Source organism: Hyperolius riggenbachi, chromosome 3 (genome assembly GCF_040937935.1).
Source record: "Hyperolius riggenbachi isolate aHypRig1 chromosome 3, aHypRig1.pri, whole genome shotgun sequence".
Lineage (NCBI taxonomy): Eukaryota > Metazoa > Chordata > Amphibia > Anura > Hyperoliidae > Hyperolius > Hyperolius riggenbachi.
The window spans coordinates 86,667,456-86,691,320 of NC_090648.1; the positions used below are offsets into that span (position 1 = coordinate 86,667,456).

Genomic DNA, 23,865 nt, shown 5'->3' on the forward strand with positions numbered 1-23,865 from the left:
CCTGTAGCACTTCTTCCATCACATGCCACTCACTTCTGTCTTGTCAGTATGTCTGTTTGTATTCGAGTTTCATTATTGCTTTCATTGCCACACAAATAGAAAAACTGTTTGCATAGAGTCATCAGTGCCCAGGGGGCTTTCCTCTTGTACTTCAATACACATAAATAAAACATCTAATATTTTCTTAAAAGGTGGTGTGTCTTATTTTTTGGACTAGTGTCTCAACTTCTTGTGGTAAAGGTTTTGCTATACAGCCACGTTGACAAAAAAACAGCATGTGATGTGTGCAGTTGTGGACCATGTTTGTTACTGAGAATAGATAAAAGTTGGAGACCGAAGACCACTTGGAGTAGGAGTAATACCTGCACAAGACAGCAGATCTTCTATACCAATGATGAGTTCCGATACCCAACAATACAAGCATTATCATGATGAGGCTTTTGAAGCAAAGGACCTTGTAGAGACTCACTTTTCTCATGGGCAGGTCCCAGGAATCGAACAGTGTGTGGGCTTCCCTTTGGGGGTACTGCACAAATGGGCTTCAAAAGGTATGTGGTAGGAACACACTGGTTGAGGTGCTTGTGTGTATGGATGTGGGGAATTTTCTTAACAGATATCCCATCTGTGATTCACCTTAAACTGCGAAGAAAATAAACTGAATCAATGTGCATGTTACAAAACACAGCTAAAATTAAATTAAGGGAAATTTTACTGTATTTTAGGACTCCATGAAAAGTGGGGGAAAAAGTCACTGGGCCAGACTTATCAAAGCATTACCGGCAGTTTTTTCTTCTAAAACTGTTCTAACCAGCAGAAGAACAGTTCTGCATGATAGTAAGAAACGTCCCAAAGCCTATGTACAGTGGGTTGCAAAAGTATTCAGCCCCCTTGAAGTTTTCCACATTTTGTCACATTACTGCCACAAACATGAATCAATTTTATTGGAATTCCACATGAAAGACCAATACAAAGTTCTGTACACATGAGAAGTGGAACGAAAATCATACATGATTCCAAACAGTTTTTACAAATAAATAACTGCAAAGCGGGGTGTGCATAATTATTCAGCCCCCTTAGGTCTGAGTGCAGTCAGTTGCCTATAGACATTGCCTGATAAGTGCTAATGGCTAAATAGAGTGCATCTGTGTGTAATCTAATGTCAGTATAAATACAGCTGCTCTGTGAGGGCCTCAGAGGTTGTCTAAGAGAATATTGGGAGCAACACCACCGTGAAGTCCAAAGAACACACAAGACAGGTCAGGGATTGAGAAATTTAAAACAGGCTTAGGCTACAAAAAGATTTCCATAGCCTTGAACATCCCACGGAGCACTGTTCAAGCGTTCATTCAGAAATGGAAGGAGTATGGCACAACTGTAAACCTACTAAAACAAGGCCATCCACCTAAACTCACAGGCCGAACAAGGAGAACGCTGATCAGAAATGCAGTCAAGAGGCCCATGGTGACTCTGGACGAGCTGCAGAGATCTACAGCTCAGGTGGGAGACTCTGTCCATAGGACAACTATTAGTCATGCACTGTACAAAGTTGGCCTTTATGGAAGAGTGGTAAGAATAAAGGCATTGTTAACAGAAAAGCATAAGAAGTCCCGTTTGCAGTTTGCCACAAGTCACGTGGGGGACACAGCAACCATGTGGAAGAAGGTGCTTTGGTCAGATGAGACCAAAATTGAACTTTTTGGCCAAAATGCAAAACGCTATGTGTGACGGAAAACTAACACTGCACATCCCTCTGAACACACCATCCCCACTGTCAAATATGGTGGTGGCAGCATCATGCTCGGGGGGTGCATCTCTTCAGCAGGGACAGGGAAGCTGGTCAGAGTTGATGGGAAGATGGATGGAGCCAAATACAGGGCAATCTTGGGAGAAAACCTCTTGGAGACTGCAAAAGACTTGAGACTGGGGCGGAGGTTCACCTTCCAGCAGGACAATGACCCTAAACATAAAGCCAGGGCAACAATGGAATGGTTTAAAACAAAACATATCTATGTGTTAGAATGGCCCAGTCAAAGTCCAGATCTAAATCCAATCGAGAATCTGTGGCAAGATCTGAAAACTGCTGTTCACAAATGCTGTCCATCTAATCTGACTGAGCTGGAGCTGTTTTGCAAAAAAGAATGGGCAAGGATTTCAGTCTCTAGATGTGCAAAGCTGGTAGAGAAATACCCTAAAAGACTGGCAGCTGTAATTGCAGCAAAAGGTGGTTCTACAAAGTATTGACTCAGGGGGCCGAATAATTACACACACCCCACTGTGCAGTTATTTATTTGTAAAAAATGTTTGGAATGATGTATGATTTTCGATCCAATTCTCACATGTACACCACTTTGTATTGGTCTTTCACGTGGAATTTCAATAAAATTGATGCATGTTTGTGGCAGTAATGTGACAAAATGTGGAAAACTTCAAGGGGGCCGAATACTTTTGCGAGCCACTGTAATAACGGCAGTTTAGCGTGGATTTCTAGAGCTACACTACAGTTAAGAAAAGTGCAAATCTATTCCTTAGTTGCTGCAGATTAAGAAGTGCTCATTAGCAGTTCTACAGATGCAGGCTAGATGTGATTTGTGAAGGACTCCTCCCCCCTCACTCAGAGCTTGCTGACAGCAGGTGTGTTGGTTACCTCAGCAACAGCAATTCCCCTCACACACTGCACTGCCTGAGAGACCTTCCTAGCTCCTTATATTCCTTACAGTTTAAGAAAGAATCTGCACTCTAGTGATTTCTTAGGATGTCTGAGACAGTTCTGCACGGATTTCTAAAAACCTACTAATATTTTGTCTCAGACACTCTTGATAAATCTGGCCCACAGTGTCTAGTCAAATGCAGGGAGTTCCTGACTTGTGAACACCTGCTAAAACGAACCTCCATCCCTCTGCAATGTTTGGGACTCCCTGTACTGTGCCCATGCAGAGGAGGACATGGGGACAAATGAAGGACAAGGGGACACAAAGGGGCATTGGGGGACGACACAAGGGGGACACAAAGAGGCATAGAGGAGGACACAAGGAGGACAGAGGAAGACACAGGGAGACACAAGAGGTAGAAGGGGATATGAGGTACAAAGGGGGCGCAATCCACAAGATGCCCCATCACTATGGATGCACCAGGTTTAGCATATATTTTTTCCCCCAGTTTTTGTCCTCTACACCCAGGTGCGTGTTATGGTCAGGAGCGTCTTATAGTCCAAAAAATACGGTATAATGTTGTTGTTCAGTCACTATTCAGTCATGTACGACTCTATGCAGCCCCATGGACCACAGCACATCTCCTTCCGACTCCTCTTCCTTATACCCCCAATCTTTCCCAGCATCAGAGTCTTCTCCAATGAGTCCTGTCTACTTATTATGGTCCTTATTCAATTCTCATTTTCTCCTAGGTGATATTTTCGCACCTTACTAATCAAATGAAGTTTAAGCCCCTAGCAAGCCGGAAAATACTCAGAATAATTTTGACAGTACTATTTCACCTATTTTACCTACAAATATATTTTCAATTGCTGAAGTCATTTTAAACAGAAGATGAAAAATGATCTCTTGGGAGAAAACGTAGGTGAGAAAGTGAATTGAATAAGGGCCTTCAGTGTCCAAAGTATTTCAGCTTCAGATTTATTCTAATGAATAGTCTTTCAGGGCCTTTTTCCACTTGCAATCGCTAGCGTTTGCACTAAACGCTAGCGATTGTGATTGAGCAAGTTGCTAATTTTTTTCGGCGATTGCTATTTTGCTATGCAATGCACTGCATAGCAAAATCGCGGTAAAAATCGTTCCGAGCTGCGATCGATCTTTAGCAAAAATCGAATAGCAGTAGTGGAAATTACCTACCGTGATTCCTATATTATTTAGCAAACCCTAGCGATTTAAAAATTGCTATCAATTTGGCGATTCAGCATCACAATCGCCGCAAGTGCAAAAGGGCAGCAGAAAGGTCCGCACCAGTCCAGGATTCCAAACAATGACTTTTATTTAGGACGTATCCAGTATAAAATGCATCAAGATGCTAACATGTTTCGAGCTATCTCAGCTCTTAATCAAAGCAAAAGTGCAAAAGGGCCCTACGAATTCACTGATTGGATCTTCTTGCAGTCCAAGGGACTATAAAAAGTCTTCTCCAGTTCCATATATAGTAGGCATTGATTCTTCAGCACTCAGCAAGATTGCTTCAGTTTACAAAATTTCATCAGTTCATTCAAGTTTGTTTATACTCTGCTCTCTCAAGGTCCTGTCACAGCATAATAATCAGGTGTAGGTCTGGACTTTTATTGGGCCATTGCAACACCTTGATCATTGTCCTGTTGCATGATCCAATTCAGGTGAAACTAGTGGTCCCTCCTCCTTATTAGTAGCCTAACTATCCTCCTCTCCCGTTTAACCTTTTCTCTAGTTATCCCCAACTCCCCTTTGCCCTTTCACAGATTGACAGCAGAAAGAATTGCTGCAGGTATCCTTTCACCTCTCCACATTTCTGCAACAATGACAGCACTCCCAGTCCCATGGCATGTACTAATGCCAACCTCCTCGATTGTATGTACCAGGTCCTGGTTTGATGACATTCTCAAGCTGAGACCAGCAGGGGTGCTCGGATACCTCTTTTTAAAATCCGAATTGATTCGGATCCAGATACCCAGATCCGAATCGGATATCCGAATCCGAACTTTTTGGTATCCGAGTAAACTCAGATATCCGAACCCAATATCCGGCCGGATTCGGATATCCGGATAGAAAACCTGAAATAACCTTAAAAAGGGTTAAAAAGCTTCCAAAAGTCCCTTCAAATGGCAAAAACCCCTTTCGGAGGTCTCTCTCTCTCTCTCTCTCTCTCTACCCCCCCCCCCTTTTGAAAGAGATTTTTGCCATTGAAGGTGATTTTGGCTTCTGCTTAGATATCTGAACTAACTATCCACCCGGTTTTCGGATTTCAAATGGGAAATCCGAGTTTGCCCGCATAGTCTATTCGGATTTTAAAAAATATCCGAATTACTTTTTAAAGTTCGGATAGTGGAAAACGTTCGGATTATCTCGGTAGTTCGGATACCCGAAATCTTGCTGAGCACCACTGCATGCAAGTACGGAAGGGCAGATTCAGCAAGAGCCACAGGAGTGCCACACTTGTCACAAGAAAAAGGAGAGGTGAGAGAATACTTAACAACAACAAATTTCTACTACAGATCACCACCATAGGTAAAGGAGAGCTTAGTGGGGGAATAAGATATCAGGGTGGAGTACATTGATTAATCTCACACAGCTGGTGGATGAGGAATCCAAAGAAGAAGTATAAAGGCTGACTCCAAACAGGATGGCGCCACCTGCTGGTGGGCAGCGGAAGTATAAGGCAGCCAGAATCAACACTGCCACCAGGGCCGGCCTTTGACCTGAGCGACCAGAGCGATCGCTCAGGGCGCCGGCCTCCAGGGGGCGCTCCTGCCGCCTGGCCGCATGCATTATCTGGCTGCTGCGGGCTCCAGATGGGTCCGTCTTGCTGTGCGTCTTTCTCCACCCCCTGGTGCCGCTGGGGGCGAAGAACAGCAAACTGCTGGCGTTTCAGCTGCACCTTTGCCACTGAGCCTCCCCTCCCGTTGCCGCCTCTGCACCCGCCGCCTGTCCCCGACAGACCTCAGATCGCGGCGACAGCAGAGTGGCTGGCTGCGCAGGCTATCCACACTGAAGGTATTCCAAATGCGGAAGTGATGTCATTGACCGCTGACGTCACTTCCACATTTGGAATACATTGAGCGCGGGTAGCGTGCACGGCCAGCCACTCTGCTGTCGCCGCATCTGAGGTCTGGACTGCCAGACAGGTCTGTCGGGGACAGGCTGCGGGGACCGGTCGCCGTGAGATCTGAGGTCTGTAACTTGCCCCAGCCACAACTGCCCACCCAGCCACAACTACCCACCCAAACAGCCCACCAAGCCACAACTGCCCACCCAGCCACAACTACTCACCCAAACTGCCCACCCAGCCACAACTACTCGCCACAACTGCCCACCCAGCCACAACTGCCCACCCAGCCACAACTACCCACCCAAACAGCCCACCAAGCCACAACTGCCCACCCAGCCACAACTACTCACCCAAACTGCCCACCCAGCCACAACTACTCGCCACAACTGCCCACCCAGCCACAACTGCCCACCCAGCCACAACTACCCACCCAAACAGCCCACCAAGCCACAACTGCCCACCCAGCCACAACTACTCACCCAAACTGCCCACCCAGCCACAACTACTCGCCACAACTGCCCACCCAGCCACAACAACTGCCCACCCAGCCACAACTACTCACCCAGCCACAACTGCCCACCCACAACTACCCACCCAGCCACAACTACTCACCCAAACTGCCCACCCAGCCACAACTGCCCACCCAGCCACAACTACTCACCCAAACTGCCCACCCAGCCACAACTACTCACCCAGCCACAACTGCCCACCCACAACTACCCACCCAGCCACAACTACCCACCCAAACTGCCCACCCAGCCACAACTGCCCACCCACAACTACCCACCCAGCCACAACTACTCACCCAAACTGCCCACCCAGCCACAACTGCCCACCCAGCCACAACTACTCACCCAAACTGCCCACCCAGCCACAACTGCCCACCCAGCCACAACAACTGCCCACCCAGCCACAACTACTCACCCAAACTGCCCACCCAGCCACAACTACTCACCCAGCCACAACTGCCCACCCACAACTACCCACCCAGCCACAACTACCCACCCAAACTGCCCACCCAGCCACAACTGCCCAAACTGCCTCGCCACAACTGCCCACCCTGCACCCAGCCACCAGCCTGCACACTGCCCTAACCAGCATCCTGCCCCTGCACCCATCCTGCACACCGCCCTAACCTGCACCCAGCCACCAGCCTGCACACTGCCCTAACCAGCACCCAGCAAATACCCTGCACCCAGCCAGCAATTGGGGGTCCGCTATGGCTACCTAACATCTAGGGGCACATTTTTCTACCTACTGATATGTATGGGCACATAGCTATCTAATGCTTTTATTTGGTGAACATGGCTGTTTAATTTATGTATCCAGGGTGGACTTGGCTACTAAATTGTTTTATCTTGAGGCATCTGTCTATGTAATGTTTTTATTGTGAGGTACCTGGCTACTTACTGTAATTATTTTATCTGGTTGACTGTTGCAACTTTATTTTTATTGGGCAGCATGTGACTACTTGATGAATTATCTGATGGCATGTGATTACTTGATGAATTATCTGATGGCATGTGATTACTTGATGAATTATCTGATGGCATGTGATTACTTGATGAATTATCTGATAACATGAGACTGCTTGATGAATTATCTGATGGCATGAGACTACTTGATGAATTATCTGATGGCATGAGACTACTTGATGAATTATCTGATAACATGAGACTGCTTGATGAATTATCTGATGGCATGAGACTACTTGATGAATTATCTGATGGCATGAGACTACTTGATGAATTATCTGATGGCATGAGACTACTTGATGAATTATCTGATGTCATGTGATTACTTGATGAATTATCTGATAACATGAGACTGCTTGATGAATTATCTGATAACATGAGACTGCTTGATGAATTATCTGATAACATGAGACTGCTTGACGAGTTATCTGATAACATGAGACTGCTTGATGAATTTTCTGATGGCATGAGACTGCTTGATGAATTATCTGATGGCATAGGATTACTAGATGAATTATCTGATGGCATGTGACTGTGATGTGTTGGGGGGGAGGGGCGGAGAAATTTCAGTGTTTGCCATAGGCGCCGTATTACCCAGATATGCCTCTGGCTGCCTCTTGGAGTGCGAGACTCTGCCAGGCCCCGCGATATGTCAGGAATCAGCATGGGCGGAGGCGCCCTGAGGCTCAGGCTGCTGCAGGGAAGCACGCAGTACATGTGCCACCAGCTCTGTGACAGTGTCCTGAGTGACGACAAGTCCTTCTCTCCTGCTCCCAGAATTCCAGCAGCTACACTGGCACTGCTCTGCAGACAGTAAGAATAGAAGACCAGCAAAAAAGTAAGGTTCCCCATCCCCAACCTCCCTACGCGAAAGGGAGAATATGCCTATGCTAGATACACTAAGAGGGGAGGGGGATTGGCTGCCTAAATACACTAAAAGGGGATCTGCAACTGCAAGACTAGTAGCCTAAGCCTATATACACTAAGGGGGGATCTGCCTATATATACATTAAAGGGGATCTGCCTACATATGCAAGACAAGTAGCCTATATACACTAAGGGGGGGATCTGCCTATTATATGCACGTGAAGAGGATGAATGGGGAGGGGGGGGGGGGCGCCAATATCTGATTACGCTCAGGGCGCTGTGAAACCTAAGGCCGGCCCTGACTGCCACCAGTAGGCTAAAAAGTGTCAAAGCATAGTTTCTAACACCAGACACACGTCCAGAACCATTAATGTGCAGTTTGCCTATAGCCTATTAATTTAACAGGGCAATAGTAATCCATTTACAAACAGCTGCTTCAGGCTTAAATTGACCTTCATCAGTGCAAGGCAAATATTGACATGGCTCCAATCTCTTTATACTGCAAGGTGTGCTAAAAGGATCAAAGTTGCTTGATCTCAGTGTCGGTTCATCAGTCTTCCAGCTATTTCCAGTTGTTGACATATACAAGGAGATCTATATGGTGGAATTCACTGAAAGCAACATTGACCACTTGAAACTGTGGTTGGATAAAGATGAAAAGGCTACTGATTGGACGTTTGCTGCCAAACGGGCGTGCCAACTGGAGGGAAACAGGTGAGTATGTAAAAATTCAGCATTGTATTCACTTTCAATGACTTTTCTCAGTGACGGATGATTTAATTTCAAGGTTAGGCGTGGTTGGCACCAGGGCTGCTCAAATCCGAAACCGGGAGATATCCGGATAGTTTAATCCGGATATCTCCCAGTAAACCTGTGCGGGGAGTCAATCTTACCTGTCTGACGTCTTCTTCGTCTGTCCCTCGGCACCTCCCACGATGCGGTCCAAGCGGCGGTCACGTGATTACAAATGCTTCCTCCTTCCGGGTTGAAGGAGGAAGTGTTTGTAATCACGTGACGCGCGTGATCACATTGGCAATAATTTTTTGTGTCAATTGATTTCTTGACATAATATAATACATTGAGCATGTGTGCTTTTTAATACTTTTTTTTAAATAAAGTGCAGTTTTTGCACAGCATATACTGGTTTGTGCTTTTTGGTTTGTATTGCTTATCTTGTTACCAGTGCTGGTACCTGCAAAATAAACCACACACTATATACATCTTCTATATATAATATCTAAAAAAGACTTGCCTGATTACACCTTTTTGTATAGGCTTTTGTGGACATTTTCTTTTCGCAAAGCACATTTCTTATATGGCGGTTATTTTTTAAAAAAATTGATGTTTGGTCGAAAACGCGGCACTTGTTTTTTTTTTATTCGCTATTTGGGCAAAAACACAAAAAAATGTAGCTTATTTTTGTGGGAAAAACGCAAAAATGAAAATAGCATTTTCAATGCGAAGATGACTTTATTAAAAATTTGCAAGCAACACTGGTTTGTTCATGTTGTAACGCCCATTCTCCATACCGCTGCATGCTTATCAATGGGCGGTCGATTGCTCAGTGTTTGGATAATATCGGCATGTTGACAGTTCTTTCTGTGCACCAAACTGCATGAAAAACAAATTTAGATGGAAACAACGCATTGATTTTAAAGTTTGCCAGAGATGAATGAAAAAAAATTAAAAATCATACATACGGGCTTCCCCCAGCCCCACAACCCCTCCCCCCTGATCGCTCCCTCAGTGCCACCCTTCGTACCCTCGATCTTCCATAATGGGTCCCGGTATCTTCAGCCAGTCGGAGCAATGCGGCTGCGCATGCTCCCCCATCTCGCTCCTACGGCCAGGAGAGTTCTGCGCCTGTGCAGAAGTATTGCGCAGGTGCAGAAAGCTCTACGCATCAGGAGTGCACAGTAAGCCCTGACCCGCCAAAGATACCGGGACCCATTACGGAAGATGGAGGAGGTGGAGAAAGGCACAGAGGGAGTGATCAGGCCAGAGGGGACTGGAGGAAGCCCCAGGTATGTATGAATTTTTTTTTAGTCATCTTTGGTTTCATGTGATTTTTCTGTGTGTTTGAGATCCAACAAACCTGAAATGCATTTTATGTTAACATTTCTGCTATTAAAGGGAAAGTCCAAGCAAAATAAAATAATGAGTTTCACTTACCTGGGGATTCTACCAGCCCCATGCAGCCATCCTGTGCCCTTGTAGTCACTCACTGCTGCTCCAGTCCCCCGCTGGCAGCTTGCCGACTTCGGAGCATTGCAGGAACATTAACACATACATTTTTACGTGTTACTGGTTCAATGTGTACATTTTTACGCGTTGCACCACTAACGTGTAAAAATGTATGTGTTAAAGTATACCCCAACTGAAATGTGACATAATGAGATAGACATGTGTATGTACAGTGCCTAGCACACATATAACTATGCTGTGTTCCTTTTTTTCTTTCTCTGTCTGAAAGAGTTAAATATCAGGTATGTAAGTGGCTGACTCAGTCCTGACTCAGACAGGAAGTGACTACAGTGTGACCCTCACTGATAAGAAATTCCCCTTTTTTACCTCTTTCTTGCTCTCAGAAGCCATTTTCTGCTAGGAAAGTGTTTTATAGTTGGAATTTCTTATCAGTGAGGGTCACACTGTAGTCACTTCCTGTCTGAGTCAGGACTGAGTCAGCCACTTGCATACCTTATATTTAACTCTGTCAGGCAGAAAAATAAAAAAAGGAACACAGCATAGTTATCTGTGTGCTAGGCACTGTACATACCCATGTCTATCTCATTATGTCACATTTCAGTTGGGGTATCCTTTAATGTTCCTGCACTAGCGGGAATGCGTAAAAATGTACGCAATGCAGCCCGCCGACCTCCGAGGTCGGCAAGCTGCCAGCGGGGGACTGGAGCAGCAGTGAGTGACTACGAGGGCACAGGATGGCTGCATGGGGCTGGTAGAAAAAACTCGTTTTTTTATTTTGCTTGGACCTTCCCTTTAAAGGAAGCCAGAGATGTACTAACTAGCAGGATTTATACCTACCTTGGCATCCTCCAGCCCCATGTACTCCGTGAGCTCTCTCGCCGTCCTCCTGGGCGGCTTTGTTCTTCTACAAACATCCCTGGCAATAGTCCAGTTGTCCTCGCTCCCGCAGGTCTGCACCTGCGCAGTACGCTCCAGGTGATGTCAGGGGTAGCGAGGACGCGGCCGCGCTGGCGCAGTGGGTTTGCGACTTAAAAGTTGCAAATTCCGGAAGTGAACCGACGGCGGGGACTGGAGCATCGGTGACTGGCTGCATGGGCACAGGACGTCTGCGGGGGACCATTAGAAGCCCCAGGTAAAAAAAATGTTAAAAAAAAATTACATAGTTACCTTAGGGAGTTTTTAATATGTATGAGGCTATATTACTGTTAATTTTGCAAATCAAGATATGATGCTGCTACTTGCCATACTAAATGCTCCACTCTTAAATATGAAAGTCTTCAACAACCTGGAACTGTGACGCTGGAGATGCATTGTACCCACCATTTTAAATACTCAGTAATGTGTATTATACTATGGCGCCAAGTAGAGTAAGGCCTTGTTTCCATCTGTCCGCTTCTGTCCGCTTTTTATCAGCACATCAATGGTACAGATTGATACATGTTGCTGAAAAGCGGACAGAAGCGGATAGAAGCGCATAGATGGAAACAAGGCCTAAAATTAGTTAAAATTGTTAAAAAGGGGGAAGTGAGTGGACTCACCTCCCTTCTGAAAAAATGGCCAGACAACGGGCAGGTTGCTTCAAGTTTAAAGTAACATTTATTATGAGCTCCAAAAGTGCAACGCGTTTCACGGGTAACAGTCCCGCTTCTTCAGGCAAACAATTTTTGGAGGGAACAAAGTCGGGTCAAGAGCCAGATATAGCACACAGAGGTGCTATATCTGGCTCTTGACCCGACTTTGCTATATATATTTAAAATTGTACTATTTTTTCGCAATAGTGGTCCTTCAACCACTTTACCCCCGCCCGTACGAATTTCTCTGTCCCTTTTTCCATCCTTTAACCCCCAGGGACGGAGAAATCCGTACTTTCCGCGCTCCCGCCGCTGCCCGCGCTCCCGCTCGCTCTAGCACGCACTCCCGCGGGTAAACACGCCGCTCGCCCGGAGATCAATGAACGGGAAAATCCATCATTGTGAAAGAAAAAACCTGTTCCCAGCCTCCTAGTACTTCCTCCAAGCGTCAGGAAGGACGCTTGGAGGTCGCATTAAACAAAAAGTTACTGTTGCCATCTTGTGGCCAAACAGTAAAACTACACCCTAAAGCATTTTTCACATAGAAATACATTACTTATACACAAAAAATTAACTCATTACCTCCCACACTCCCCATTTTTTTTTTTGTAATTACATTTTTTTTTAAAAATTTACAATTAAAAAAAAATACATAAATAGTTACCTTAGGGACTGAACTTTTTAAATATTTAAAACGTTCAGTCCCTAAGGTAACTATTTATGTATTTTTTTTAATTGTAAATTTTTTAAAAAAAATGTTAATAAAAAAAAAAATGCCCATCTCAGTGAAGGAAGATTGAGAGGGGCGGGGAGAGGCGGCGATCAGCAGGGATTGACGCACTAAGAGGCAGAGCTACAGCCATAAGCTCTGCCTCAAGCAGTATAAACCCCTCGTTTTGCCGTGAGGATGTGGTGGTTTAGCAGGGCTTATAGTGCTTAACATGAATACAAGTTAAAAAGTGAATTTAGACTTGCTTCAGAGTCTCTTTAAACGTTGTAATAAGTAAGACAAATGGTCAAATGAAACGTGAGTTTTATGTATTAAAGCATGTTTAATTTTAAAACTACAATGGCTGAAAACTGATAAATAATGATTTTGTTTCTTTTTTCTTGTTATTCCCTTTAAAATGCATATAAAATAAAATAATTCTTAGCAAAAAGTACCACCCAAAGAAAGCCTAATTTGTGGCAGAAAAAAAACAATATATAGATCATTTGAGTGTGATAAATAGCAACAAAAAAGGAAAGAAACTGTGATCCTCAAGTGGTTAAAGAGTAGCTGTCATCCATACTATCTCAGAAAAAAACACATATATTTATAAGTAGATAAATTCTTGCTCTACTTACATAACATATGTATTGCACTGTCCACATTTTGATTTTAGTGATTTTTCTACAGTAAAAAAAGGAGAAAATCCTTCTTAGCATTTCCCATTTTAAGTGTGGCTATTTTGAAGCCAATTCTGATGTGATTTCCTCCCTTAGTCCCCTCTACCTGATTTGCCTGACCTTCGCTATAGAAAGTGCATTGTCTCAGCATGAGAAATATGAGAAATATTGGCCAATCAGAGAGGAGCAGAGGTGTGGGAGGGGAAAACAGGAAGGAAAGAGGCTTCAGCCAATTAGACCGCATTAGTTAAGTCCCGATTCACATTAGCGTTCCAGGTCCGGCTTCCCCGGACCCGGAACTCTCCGTACACAGCAGATGGTGAACGGATACATTGTTAATCAATGTATCCATTCACACTCGTGCGCCGTCCGGATCCGGATCCGATCCGGGAACGCAGCTCCGGGACGGTCCGGCTTTTTTTCCAACATGCGCTATTTTTCATTCCGTCCCGGTGCGGCTGCGGACCCGGGCCGGATCCTGACCCCAACATGCGGCCCATGCTGTGCAATGAGAAACGGATGTTTCTCATCACACTGGCAATAGGACCGGATGCTTCCAGCACCGGTCCTATGCCACTTGGGGGGCCCGGACTACACGCCGGTATCCCCCATGCTTGCAGTGCCTTTCTGGCACTGCAAAGTATCTAGTTCCGGCTACTTTATTGTAGCCGGAACTGATACATTCCGGATCCGCAACTTGTGCCGCCTTGTGGCCACCGCAGAGACCCGTACGGTCTCTTTGCGGCCACCGGACCCGGACCCCCGGACACTTGCGGACTCGAACCGCAAGTGTGAATGGGGCCTTAGTTTGAGGGGAAATACAGGAGCGAAAAAGGACAACCCAGCATGCCCTGCAACTTCCTTTTTGTGTACCAAATTTTGTGTGTACCAAATAAGAGTCAGGTAAACTGGTAAACGTTAAAAAAGGGCGTCGGGAAAAAAGGGAGGAGGGTTTTAAACGATAAGCATGAATAACTGTTAAAAAAAATTGTGCTATATTTCGTTTAAAGATAATGTTTTATAAAGTTATAAATCATGAAATAATGTGTATGAAATCGGCAATTGTAAAAATGTTAATCTTCCCTGTTTAAAAAGTGAAATGTATAATAACGTTTTATAAAACATTTATAAGAATTTTACTAAAACTATACCTAACCCTACTCTCACACAGAACCCTCCCTGTACCTACCCCTAACCCCTAGACCCCCCCCCCCCCCTGGTGGTGCCTAAACCTAAGACCCCCCTGGTGGTGCCTAAACCTAAGACCCCCCTGGTGGTGCCTAAACCTAAGACCCCCCTGTGATAAGCATTAATAACGTGTTAAAAAAATATTGTGCTGTTTTTAGTTTAAAAATAATGTTTTAAAAAAATATTGTACTGTTTTTCATTTAAAAATAATGTTTAAAAAATTATAAATCATTAAATGATGTGTAATCATGAGGAGCAGTTATAAAACATTAAAAGTCTCCGGGCGCCGCTTGTAAAACGTTATTTTTCTCTGGCGCCCTTTTTTCCTGTTGAGCGCCCATTAAACAATGTTTATTATGGGAGTGAATGGCGGCGCCCTTTTTGTCCAACTGCCTCATGCGCCCAAATTTCCTGCCTCCGGTAAACTGGGGAATAATCATTTATCAACAAGAAAAGTAATTGAGATTTTAACTTTTGGATTGCCTGGTTAGCATCCTTATTACTTGTTTACCAGATAAAAATAAAGAATTGATTTTTGATTTTATGCCCGACCGTTACACTTTAAGTCATAAACATTTCCTTTGTTGGTCAACAATGAAATTCATTCTTTTTTATATTTATACATATTTATTTCCTTTTAAAGCGGACCACCCCACTTTTTTGGGGTACTATTTAATAAATGTGATTGCTACTATTCAGACAGTCTTCCGTGTCTGCTTTGTGGAGGTAAGTCCACCACTTCCTCCCAGCAAATTTTAAAGTTTTTATCCGCTTTTATCCTGCTGGCGCCTCTGTTCTCCTACTGCTGAACACAGAACTTTCTCTCTGCTCTAAAAGATAAGCAACAGCATAATAACCTTTAAAGACAAACATTTCTTTGTTACAGCTGATACAAATCCTGCAATAAATGTACAGTGTGTCTACTTCCTGCTTTCATGGAAGCAGACATATTGTTAACATCCTGTGTTTACAAATTAGCTGCTCTACACCAGGCCGCCTCCGAATGGCCTCCATCAGAGATGCGCTGAGCCCCCCCAGGAACTACAAACGCACCTTGAACCCAAACAGAAGCTCTGCATATACACCAAAAGCATGGCTGTTAAGTGGGAGCAGCTGACCAAAAACGAATTAAATTAGTACATAGCAAGGAAATTAACAGCACTACTTAAAAACAGGCAAGTGCCTACCTGCAAAAGAGTGCAAGCCCCACTTGTGGGATATAATACACACTGAGCATACACATGAACTGTCTACCACTGGAGGATGTTGGTTTCCTGTAACAGCTTGCATGCAACCTATTAAGTACTCGTTCCTCCCACTGCGTAGAAGTCAATCCTCCATGGGAGGGGCCTAACACTAACTAAATCCTAACCTATGTATATGCATAGCCTGGGTGCGGCTAATCAAGTAAAATCGAAAATTGAAAATTGCGCAAAAGGTGGATCAGCGCAACACCAGGCCGCCTCCGAATGGCCTCCATCAGAGATGCGCTGAGCCCCCCAGGAACTACAAACGCACCTTGAACCAAGCATATACATAGGTTAGGATTTAGTTAGTGTTAGGCCCCTCCCATGGAGGATTGACATCTACGCAGTGGGAGGGACGAGTACTTAATAGGTTGCATGCAAGCTGTTACAGGAAACCAACATCCTCCAGTGGTAGACAGGTCATGTGTATGCTCGGTGTGTATTCGACCCCACAAGTGGGACTTGCACTCTTTTGCAGGTAGGCACTTGCCTGTTTTTAAGTAGCGCTGTTCATTTCCTTGCTATGTACTAATTTAATTCGTTTTTGGTCAGCTGCTCCCACTTAACAGCCATGCTTTTGGTGTATATGCAGAGCTTCTGTTTGGGTTCAAGGTGCGTTTGTAGTTCCTGGGGGGGCTCAGCGCATCTCTGATGGAGGCCATTCAGAGGCGGCCTGGTGTTGCGCTGATACACCTTTTGCGCAATTTTCAATTTTCGATTTTACTTGATTAGCCGCACCCAAGCTATGCATATACATAGGTTAGGATTTAGTTAGTGTTAGGCCCCTCCCATGGAGGATTGACATCTACGCAGTGGGAGGGACGAGTACTTAATAGGTTGCATGCAAGCTGTTACAGGAAACCAACATCCTCCAGTGGTAGACAGGTCATGTGTATGCTCGGTGTGTATTATATCCCACAATTATATCCCACAAGTGGGGCTTGCACTCTTTTGCAGGTAGGCACTTGCCTGTTTTTAAGTAGCGCTGCTCATTTCCTTGCTGTGTACTAATGTAATTCGTTTTTGGTCAGCTGCTCCTACTTAACAGCCATGCTTTTGGTGTATATGCAGAGCTTCTGTTTGGGTTCAAGGTGCGTTTGTAGTTCCTGGGGGGGCTCAGCGCATCTCTGATGGAGGCCATTCGGAGGCGGCCTGGTGTTATGCTGATCCACCTTTTGCGCAATTTTCAATTTTACTTGATTAGCCGCACCCAGGCTATGCATATACATAGGTTAGGATTTAGTTAGTGTTAGGCCCCTCCCATGGAGGATTGACTTCTACGCAGTGGGAGGGACGAGTACTTAATAGGTTGCATGCAAGCTGTTAATGGAAACCAACATCCTCCTCTAGTGGTAGACAGGTCATGTGTATGCTCGGTGTGTATTATATCCCACAAGTGGGGCTTGCACTCTTTTGCAGGTAGGCACTTGCCTGTTTTTAAGTAGCGCTGTTCATTTCCTTGCTATGTACTAAATTAGCTGATCTGCCAAGGCAGAGAAGATTCCTGAGCTGACATCGCTGAGAGACCAAATAACACTTGTGATTAGTCACAGATGAGGGGGTAATTAGACAGGCTAAACCAGGCATGGGCAAACTTGGCCCTCCAGCTGTTACGGAACTACAAGTCCCACAATGCATTTGCCTTTATGAGTCATGACTCCTGCAATGCATTGTGGGACTTGTAGTTCCGTAATAGCTGGAGGGCCAAGTTTGCCCATGCCGGGGCTAAACTTTCAAAATACATAAAGGGTGCACTTCTCCAGCTCCCTCCGGCCTCATCGCTCCCACGGTGTCCTCTTCTCCCTTTCCGTTCGCCCCCAATTGGCCACAGAAAGTCTTCCGAACCGAAGCCAACTGCACATGCGCAGCCCAGCCATGCATGCACTCCTACCACATACACATCCCCTGGAGCATTCTACTTCAGGTGTAGAACTTTCCCACTGATTTGAGCAAGACAGGGGAGCGCACCTGACTGGGCTGTGCATGCGCCGGCTGGCCCCGACTGATGGATTTTCCGGGCTAGTTGCAGGCGAATGGAGAGAGAGAAGAGGACGCCATGGGAGCAATCAGTCTGGAGGGGGCTGGAGGAAGCGCAAGGTATGTATATTTTATTGGTAATTGCCCATCTCTGGTACACTTTAACCACTTAATGACAAGCTGACTTATAAAAACGTCCTGCTAGAGCCTCTTTATGGCTCCAGGACATTTTTAGACAGTGCTAATGCCCCTGTTGCGTGCATGCGTGCATGTGCGTGCGTGCACGTGAAAACAGTGAAAAAAACCCACCAAAGAAAAAATACACCTTTATTTCCAAATACTATATTGTCACCATACTTTGTACTAGGGACATAATTGATAACCAGTACAAACAGGCAGATAAAATGTGTGGGTTTTATGTACAGTAGCAGTGTTTATATTAAAACTATAGGGAATGAAATTGGAGAAATAGTGTATTTTTTAATTTTTCCTTGTTTTTCCTTTTAAAATGCTTAGAAAATAAAGTAATTACTGAAAACAATTATCAACCCCAAAAAGCCCAATTGGTGGTGAAGAAAAACAAGATATACATAATTTCATTGTGACTACTAGTGATTAAGCTATTGGCAAATGAAAGGGATGAGCACTGAAAGGTGTAAATCGCTCTTGTCCGTTAGGGTAAAAACGCCTTGGGGGTGAAGTGGTTAATGAGAGCAGCATGAGCTCAGTGCACGCTACTCTGCGGTAGTGCAGCATAGCATGTGTTGGTAACTTACTTGCGCTCCCTCTAAATAATGGCCGCTCCACTGAACCCGCCCTGAGCCCCGGCGGGTCCAGTGGCTTTAAAGAGACACTGAAGCAAAAAAAAAAATTATGATATAATGAATTGGTTGTGTAGTACAGCTAATAAATAGAGCATTAGGAGCAGAGACATAAGTCTAATATTTGTTTCCAGTACAGGAAGAGTTAAGGAACGCAAGTTGTTATCTATGCAAATAGCCATTGAGCTCCACGACTTTGAAAGTCGTGGAGAGCTCTGACTTCTCATAGGTTATCTCAGCTGTATTCTGGTTTTCTTTTTTAGAAAACAGTTCAGGACAGGTCAAAAGTTCACTGCCCGTTCTGCAAAAACTTTTAGAATGCTAAGTAATGTGTAAACTGCAAGTATTAGAGAATGATGCAATGTTATAAAAAAAAAAAAAAGCTGTATAACTGAAAATAAAAAAATATGAGAATATTTTTTTTTTTTTTGCTACCAATGTTCTGGTAGTTACCCCTACTACACAACCAATTCATGATATCATAATTTTTTTTTTTGCTTCAGTGTCTCTTTAATGGAAGTGATCCACTCACTTTGATTGGCCCAATAGGCTGCCCGTCACAGTTGTATTTTTCTTTTCAGTTGCCCCATTCTGTTCAGGTGTGTATGGGACTGTAGTCTGATGTTCTATACTCAGCAGTTTCAGGCAACTCTGTACTTTGTGTCCAGTAAATTCACCTCCATTGTCACTTCTGAGCACAGGAGGTTTTCTTTGGAATGTGAGACTTGCTCTTGTTAAATTTCTTTTGTTTTTGCTTTCCAGGCAAGACTGGAAGGTGAAGGAAGATCAAGTCAGGCAAGCTGTTCAGCAGGTTGTTAAATGGGAAAACCATCATACCACCCCAATAGATCCTAAACTGGTGCCAGAGGTTGATTGTTTGCTCGTCATGTATATATTAAGTGTCTGTAAGACAAAAGAAGAATTCAAGAGCTGCCTGAAAAATGCTGCTTCCCGTCTGAAGGTGGAAGGTCAGCTGGTCCTGTTTTCACCGATAAACATGTCCTACTACAAGGTTGGCCAGCAAAAATTTTTCGCCTTGACCATGGATGAGAAGACACTTCAAGAGTTGGTGATGTCTGTAGGATTTATAATAGAAGAATATGACTTGATGAAAAATGCAGAAAAAAGTGATATACTTGACTATAGTCATGTGTGTTGTATTCGGGCCCGTTTGGCTCCAGAGGCCTAAACGTTAGGGCCAGGCTCTTAAAACACACCTGAACTAAAAAACAAAAACAAAAAAACAAGGTTTAGCCACTAGGGATGCTCATTCAGATGTCCCAGAATTAACATTTCTGATCGGAAATCGGATTTCTGCGGAAATACTGCGTTACTGCAAATCAGCAAAATAGTAATTTTAGCTTAATCACAGAACTCGAAATCAATGGACCAGTCAGAAAATGCAGAAACGACTCTGAAGTATTTGGCCAATCAGAAAATGCAAAAAATGACAAAAAAAAAAAACAATCGGAAACTGATCAAAAATCCATGGAATGGGTAATCAGCCTTGGCGGAAATCGGAATTTCTGTAGAATCAGAAATCGACATTTCTGACCATCCCTATTAGCCGCTCCTGGGGCTTCTTCTATTCCCCCATAATCTAAGTGGTCCCTTGGTTCCATTTGGCTTCCCTCCGTTGTGTTGCCTTTCTTTAAACTACTTTAAAAGCTTTGACCTGGCTGGGTCACGCCGATGGGGCATGCTCTGTCCCATCTGTGAGCCTCCTCGATCGCACTCTAGAGCGGCTGTACATGGCAGTCATGGCCGGGAACATTGTGCCCATGTGCAGTCTTAAGTTTTTCCAAAGCGCACATGCGCAGAATGCTCTGTTCACAGAGGCTTGTGACCACCATCGTGGAGATGCCCAGATGGGACAACGCAGCAGAGTCAGAATTTAAAACTAAAACAAGGTAAATACTTTAGTGACAATAAGCATGCAGTGAGCTGTATCGTTATAAAAGGGTTGCCCTTCTACTATTGCAATCATGAACCGCTTCTAGCTTACCAACTTGAACCAGTGAAGCGTTCATCAATAGCTAGTAGTGACTAAAACGACTTAAAAGGACTTCTGAAGTGAAGCAGGGTAGTAAGGGGTTACTTACTTGTGGTAGATAATCAGTGGCGTAGCTAAAGAGCTAAAGTGCAAGTTTTATATTGGGCCCACCACTCCGCCTCCCCCAAGCACTCTATAAATAACAATTGATACGGCGCAACAAAACCTGCCAAGGACAACCACGGTGTCAGAGGTGCAAGACGGGGATAGGGAACAGTTTGTTAATGGTTACTACTATTCAAAGCATCTACAGAAGTGAATATTAACAACAAAGGACCAATAGAGAGCAAATAATGTGGTTGAGGGAGGGCCCCTCTGTATCCAAGGGCCCCGATGCAAACCTCTACATCCCCTATTGCTACGCCACTCTAGATAATATAATGCAGAATCAGATCAGGGCTTGCCTCCCGTTCTCCACTGCACTGCATGGTTTAGCTATAAGTCCTCCTGGAATTTTCCACTATGGGACCTTTGACCTGGATCCATAAATCAAGTTCCCTGTCATGCGCAAGCACAGTTCAATTCCAGATGATGTGGCAGCTGTGCTCCTGCAGGTCTCCTGAGCGGGGTGCGCTCGCTCACAGCACATGACCGGGAACTTGATTTGCTGCACATGTGTGGCATTAATGGATCTGGGTCAAAGCTGCTGACCCAAGTTGGTCATGGATAAGTCCAGGAGGGTCTCCTAAGTTGGAGGGATATCAAGGGACAGTTTATTTATCTACAAATAATTTTCAGAGACATGGAATCTGATGCACTAAACAGTGGTAAAGTTACTTTGTACAGGTAGCACAGCAATTATACTGGTACTATGGCTGGGGGAGAACTGCTGATTACCTAATAGCACCATGCACCAATGGCCTACCTAGGGAATTTGACACCCGGTGCTGATTATTTACAGACATCCCAGCCCCCATTCCCAACAACCAATTTTTTTGATGGGAAGGTTGACGGGTTGGGGCGCCGAGCGGGCTGCTGAAAATTTTGGGAAAATGGAGTCATCAGGATGGGGACATAGCTAACCATTAAGAAACTCTGTACTCTATACAGTGCTGCAGAAGATGTCAGTGCTATATAAATACACAATAATAATATGGTAGGACATTAGACTATGACTATGGTACGATCAGTAGTCCAGGGCACTCAGCCAGTGCACATGGCTACTAATGGCAGGCAACTTCTGAAGCACTAAACACATCCTGCCACCTCTCCCTGCTAATGTCCCAGCTGTAGCACAGCAATCATTCTCTCTACTCACCCTGCTGCACTGAACATTAACTCACCGCAGGCTGTGTTTAGAGAGCAAGCCAAAACGTTGCCTACGGGACAGGAAGGGGGAGGGGTGCAACATCAAATGCAGGAAGTATTACAGCCCCTTGCAGTGCCTGCTGCTATTTCCCCAATGTTGCCCAAACTATGAAAAAGGTCCCAGGTGAAGATGAAGAATACAGTGACTGAGCACTACAGCAGCACCCCTAGCCATGGCTACACCTGGTGCTGTGAGCACTTGCAGCCTTATGAACTAAAAAAACAAACAAACAAGATTTCATTTAGCCACACCTAGGGCTTCTTCCATTCCCCCATAATCTAAGTGGTCCCTCGGTTCCATTTGGACTGCACATTACTGAGTTGTTGCGATGGCAATGCGCACCGTAACACGTGTTACCACAGCAACATGTGCATTTTCAGTGGCGTAGCTAAGTTGCTGTGGGCCCCGATGCAAGTTTTACATTGGGCCCCCCAAGCACTCTATACAAAACAATTGATACAGCGCACTTAAACCAGTTTTTTATTGATTACCACTATTCAAAGTATCTGTAGAAGTGATTATTATGAGCACAGGAACAATAGAGAGCTAATACTGCAATTGAGGCAGGGCCCCTCGGGGGCCCCTCTGGCTCAAGGGCCCCGATTCGGTCGCAACCTCTACAACCCTTATTGCTACGCCCCTGTGCATTATGCCACTTAGATTGTGAGGGACTGGATGGCAGAGCAGGAACATTCACAAGGCAACCAAGGCAACTGCGTGGGGCCCTATGGGCATTAATGGACCCAGCTGACACTTTCTCTGACCACTCTTTCACCTCAGCTTACCAAAAAGACCACAGGATGAAGCGAAGGCTAGTGCCTTGCCTTGGGCCCCATTTCATTTTTATCCTTTTAGGCTGGAATGAGTCCCAGATATGGCTAAATCTTGGTTTTTGTTTTTTTAGTTCAGGCATGCGTTGAAGTCAAACTAAAGCCAACATTTTTCGTTTATCGTTCTCTAATAGTGAAAGATTAGGACCTATTTTGGGGCTTTGATAGCTGTTTGTGACCCAGTTGCGGAAATGTCCCCTCACTTCCTGTTTTAGTGACAAGTTTCTACAGTAAAGGAAATTCATGTCACAATCTTTGGAAGGAACAAGTCCTTTGCCTTCTCTCCTTTTCTTGATTTTTCTTTCCTGCTGAAAGTTGTAGCACCATCCCGATATGGTATGGCAGCACCGCTGAGGTGGAAGGAGGAGAATTATTAACTGATTATTTCTGCTTACAGTTTACTGGTGTACAGGGCCGGATTTGTACTCTTTACAGCCCAAGGCCACTGTCACCAGCCGCCCCCCCCCCCTTCGGTATAGGTAGTGAGATGACTTCTCCACCCTTCCCTCCAGTATAGGTAGCCAGATGACTCCCTTAATCCCTCCTTTTCCCACCCCCCTTTCAGTATTGGTAGCCAGCTTGCCTTCACACCGCAGCAGCCATCAGTGTCACTCATTTCTCCACTCGTCTCCAGTGCAGAAGCTTCCTCTTCCATTCCGTCTCCAATTATGCCCAAGTCCATAGCCACCGGCCACAATGCAAACGTGCACAGAGAGCAAGGTGGCTGCTGCACAGGCGGCTAGCAGCAAAGTACCGCGATCTGGCTCTCGCCTGATCTCCCTGCATTGCAGCAAGCTTGCACCAGTTTAGCCTGCTTTGATGCCCTTGCACCTGTGGTGCCCTAGGCCATGGCCTCGGTGGCCTTGCCCTAAATTCGGCCCTGCTGGTGTAAGATGTGTTTTGTCTCTGTAGCCACTGAACTTTTGTACCACCAGGGCTTTGTTCTGAGCTACAAGGCTTAAATAAACATTGAACAGATTTGAGCAAAATGTCTCCCGTGTCTCATTCCCCTGCTGTGCACCTTTTCGCAAAAAATTAATGTGAACAAGCTCCCCAGATGAGTACCGTCACCAAGGTGAGCTAAAGGAAGAAAAAGGACTACTGACTGGATTCTCGCGGCTTAAAGAGTTGAAAAAAAAATCGTACTTACCTGGGGCTTCTGCCAGCCCCTAGAAGAGTATATGATCCATC

The 23,865-nt window shown here is 44.9% G+C and overlaps 1 protein-coding gene across 1 annotated transcript; it reads left to right on the forward strand.

Moving 5' to 3' along the window:
- Positions 1-358: 358 nt before the first annotated feature.
- LOC137562794 (indolethylamine N-methyltransferase-like) lies at positions 359-23,663 on the forward strand. The gene is made up of 3 exons (XM_068274489.1): positions 359-548; positions 8,591-8,798; positions 19,245-23,663. Exons 1-3 carry the CDS (start codon positions 392-394, stop codon positions 19,669-19,671), a joined length of 792 nt encoding a protein of 263 aa, XP_068130590.1. The 5' UTR covers positions 359-391; the 3' UTR covers positions 19,672-23,663.
- Positions 23,664-23,865: the final 202 nt, after the last annotated feature.

Coding starts and splice junctions, on each gene's coding strand:
- LOC137562794 (XM_068274489.1), top strand. CDS start 392: ATGATGAGTTCCGATACCCAACAATACAAGCATTATCATGATGAGGCT. Junction 549..8,590: donor GCACAAATGGGCTTCAAAAG/GTATGTGGTAGG, acceptor TTATACTGCAAG/GTGTGCTAAAAGGATCAAAG. Junction 8,799..19,244: donor TGCCAACTGGAGGGAAACAG/GTGAGTATGTAA, acceptor TTTGCTTTCCAG/GCAAGACTGGAAGGTGAAGG.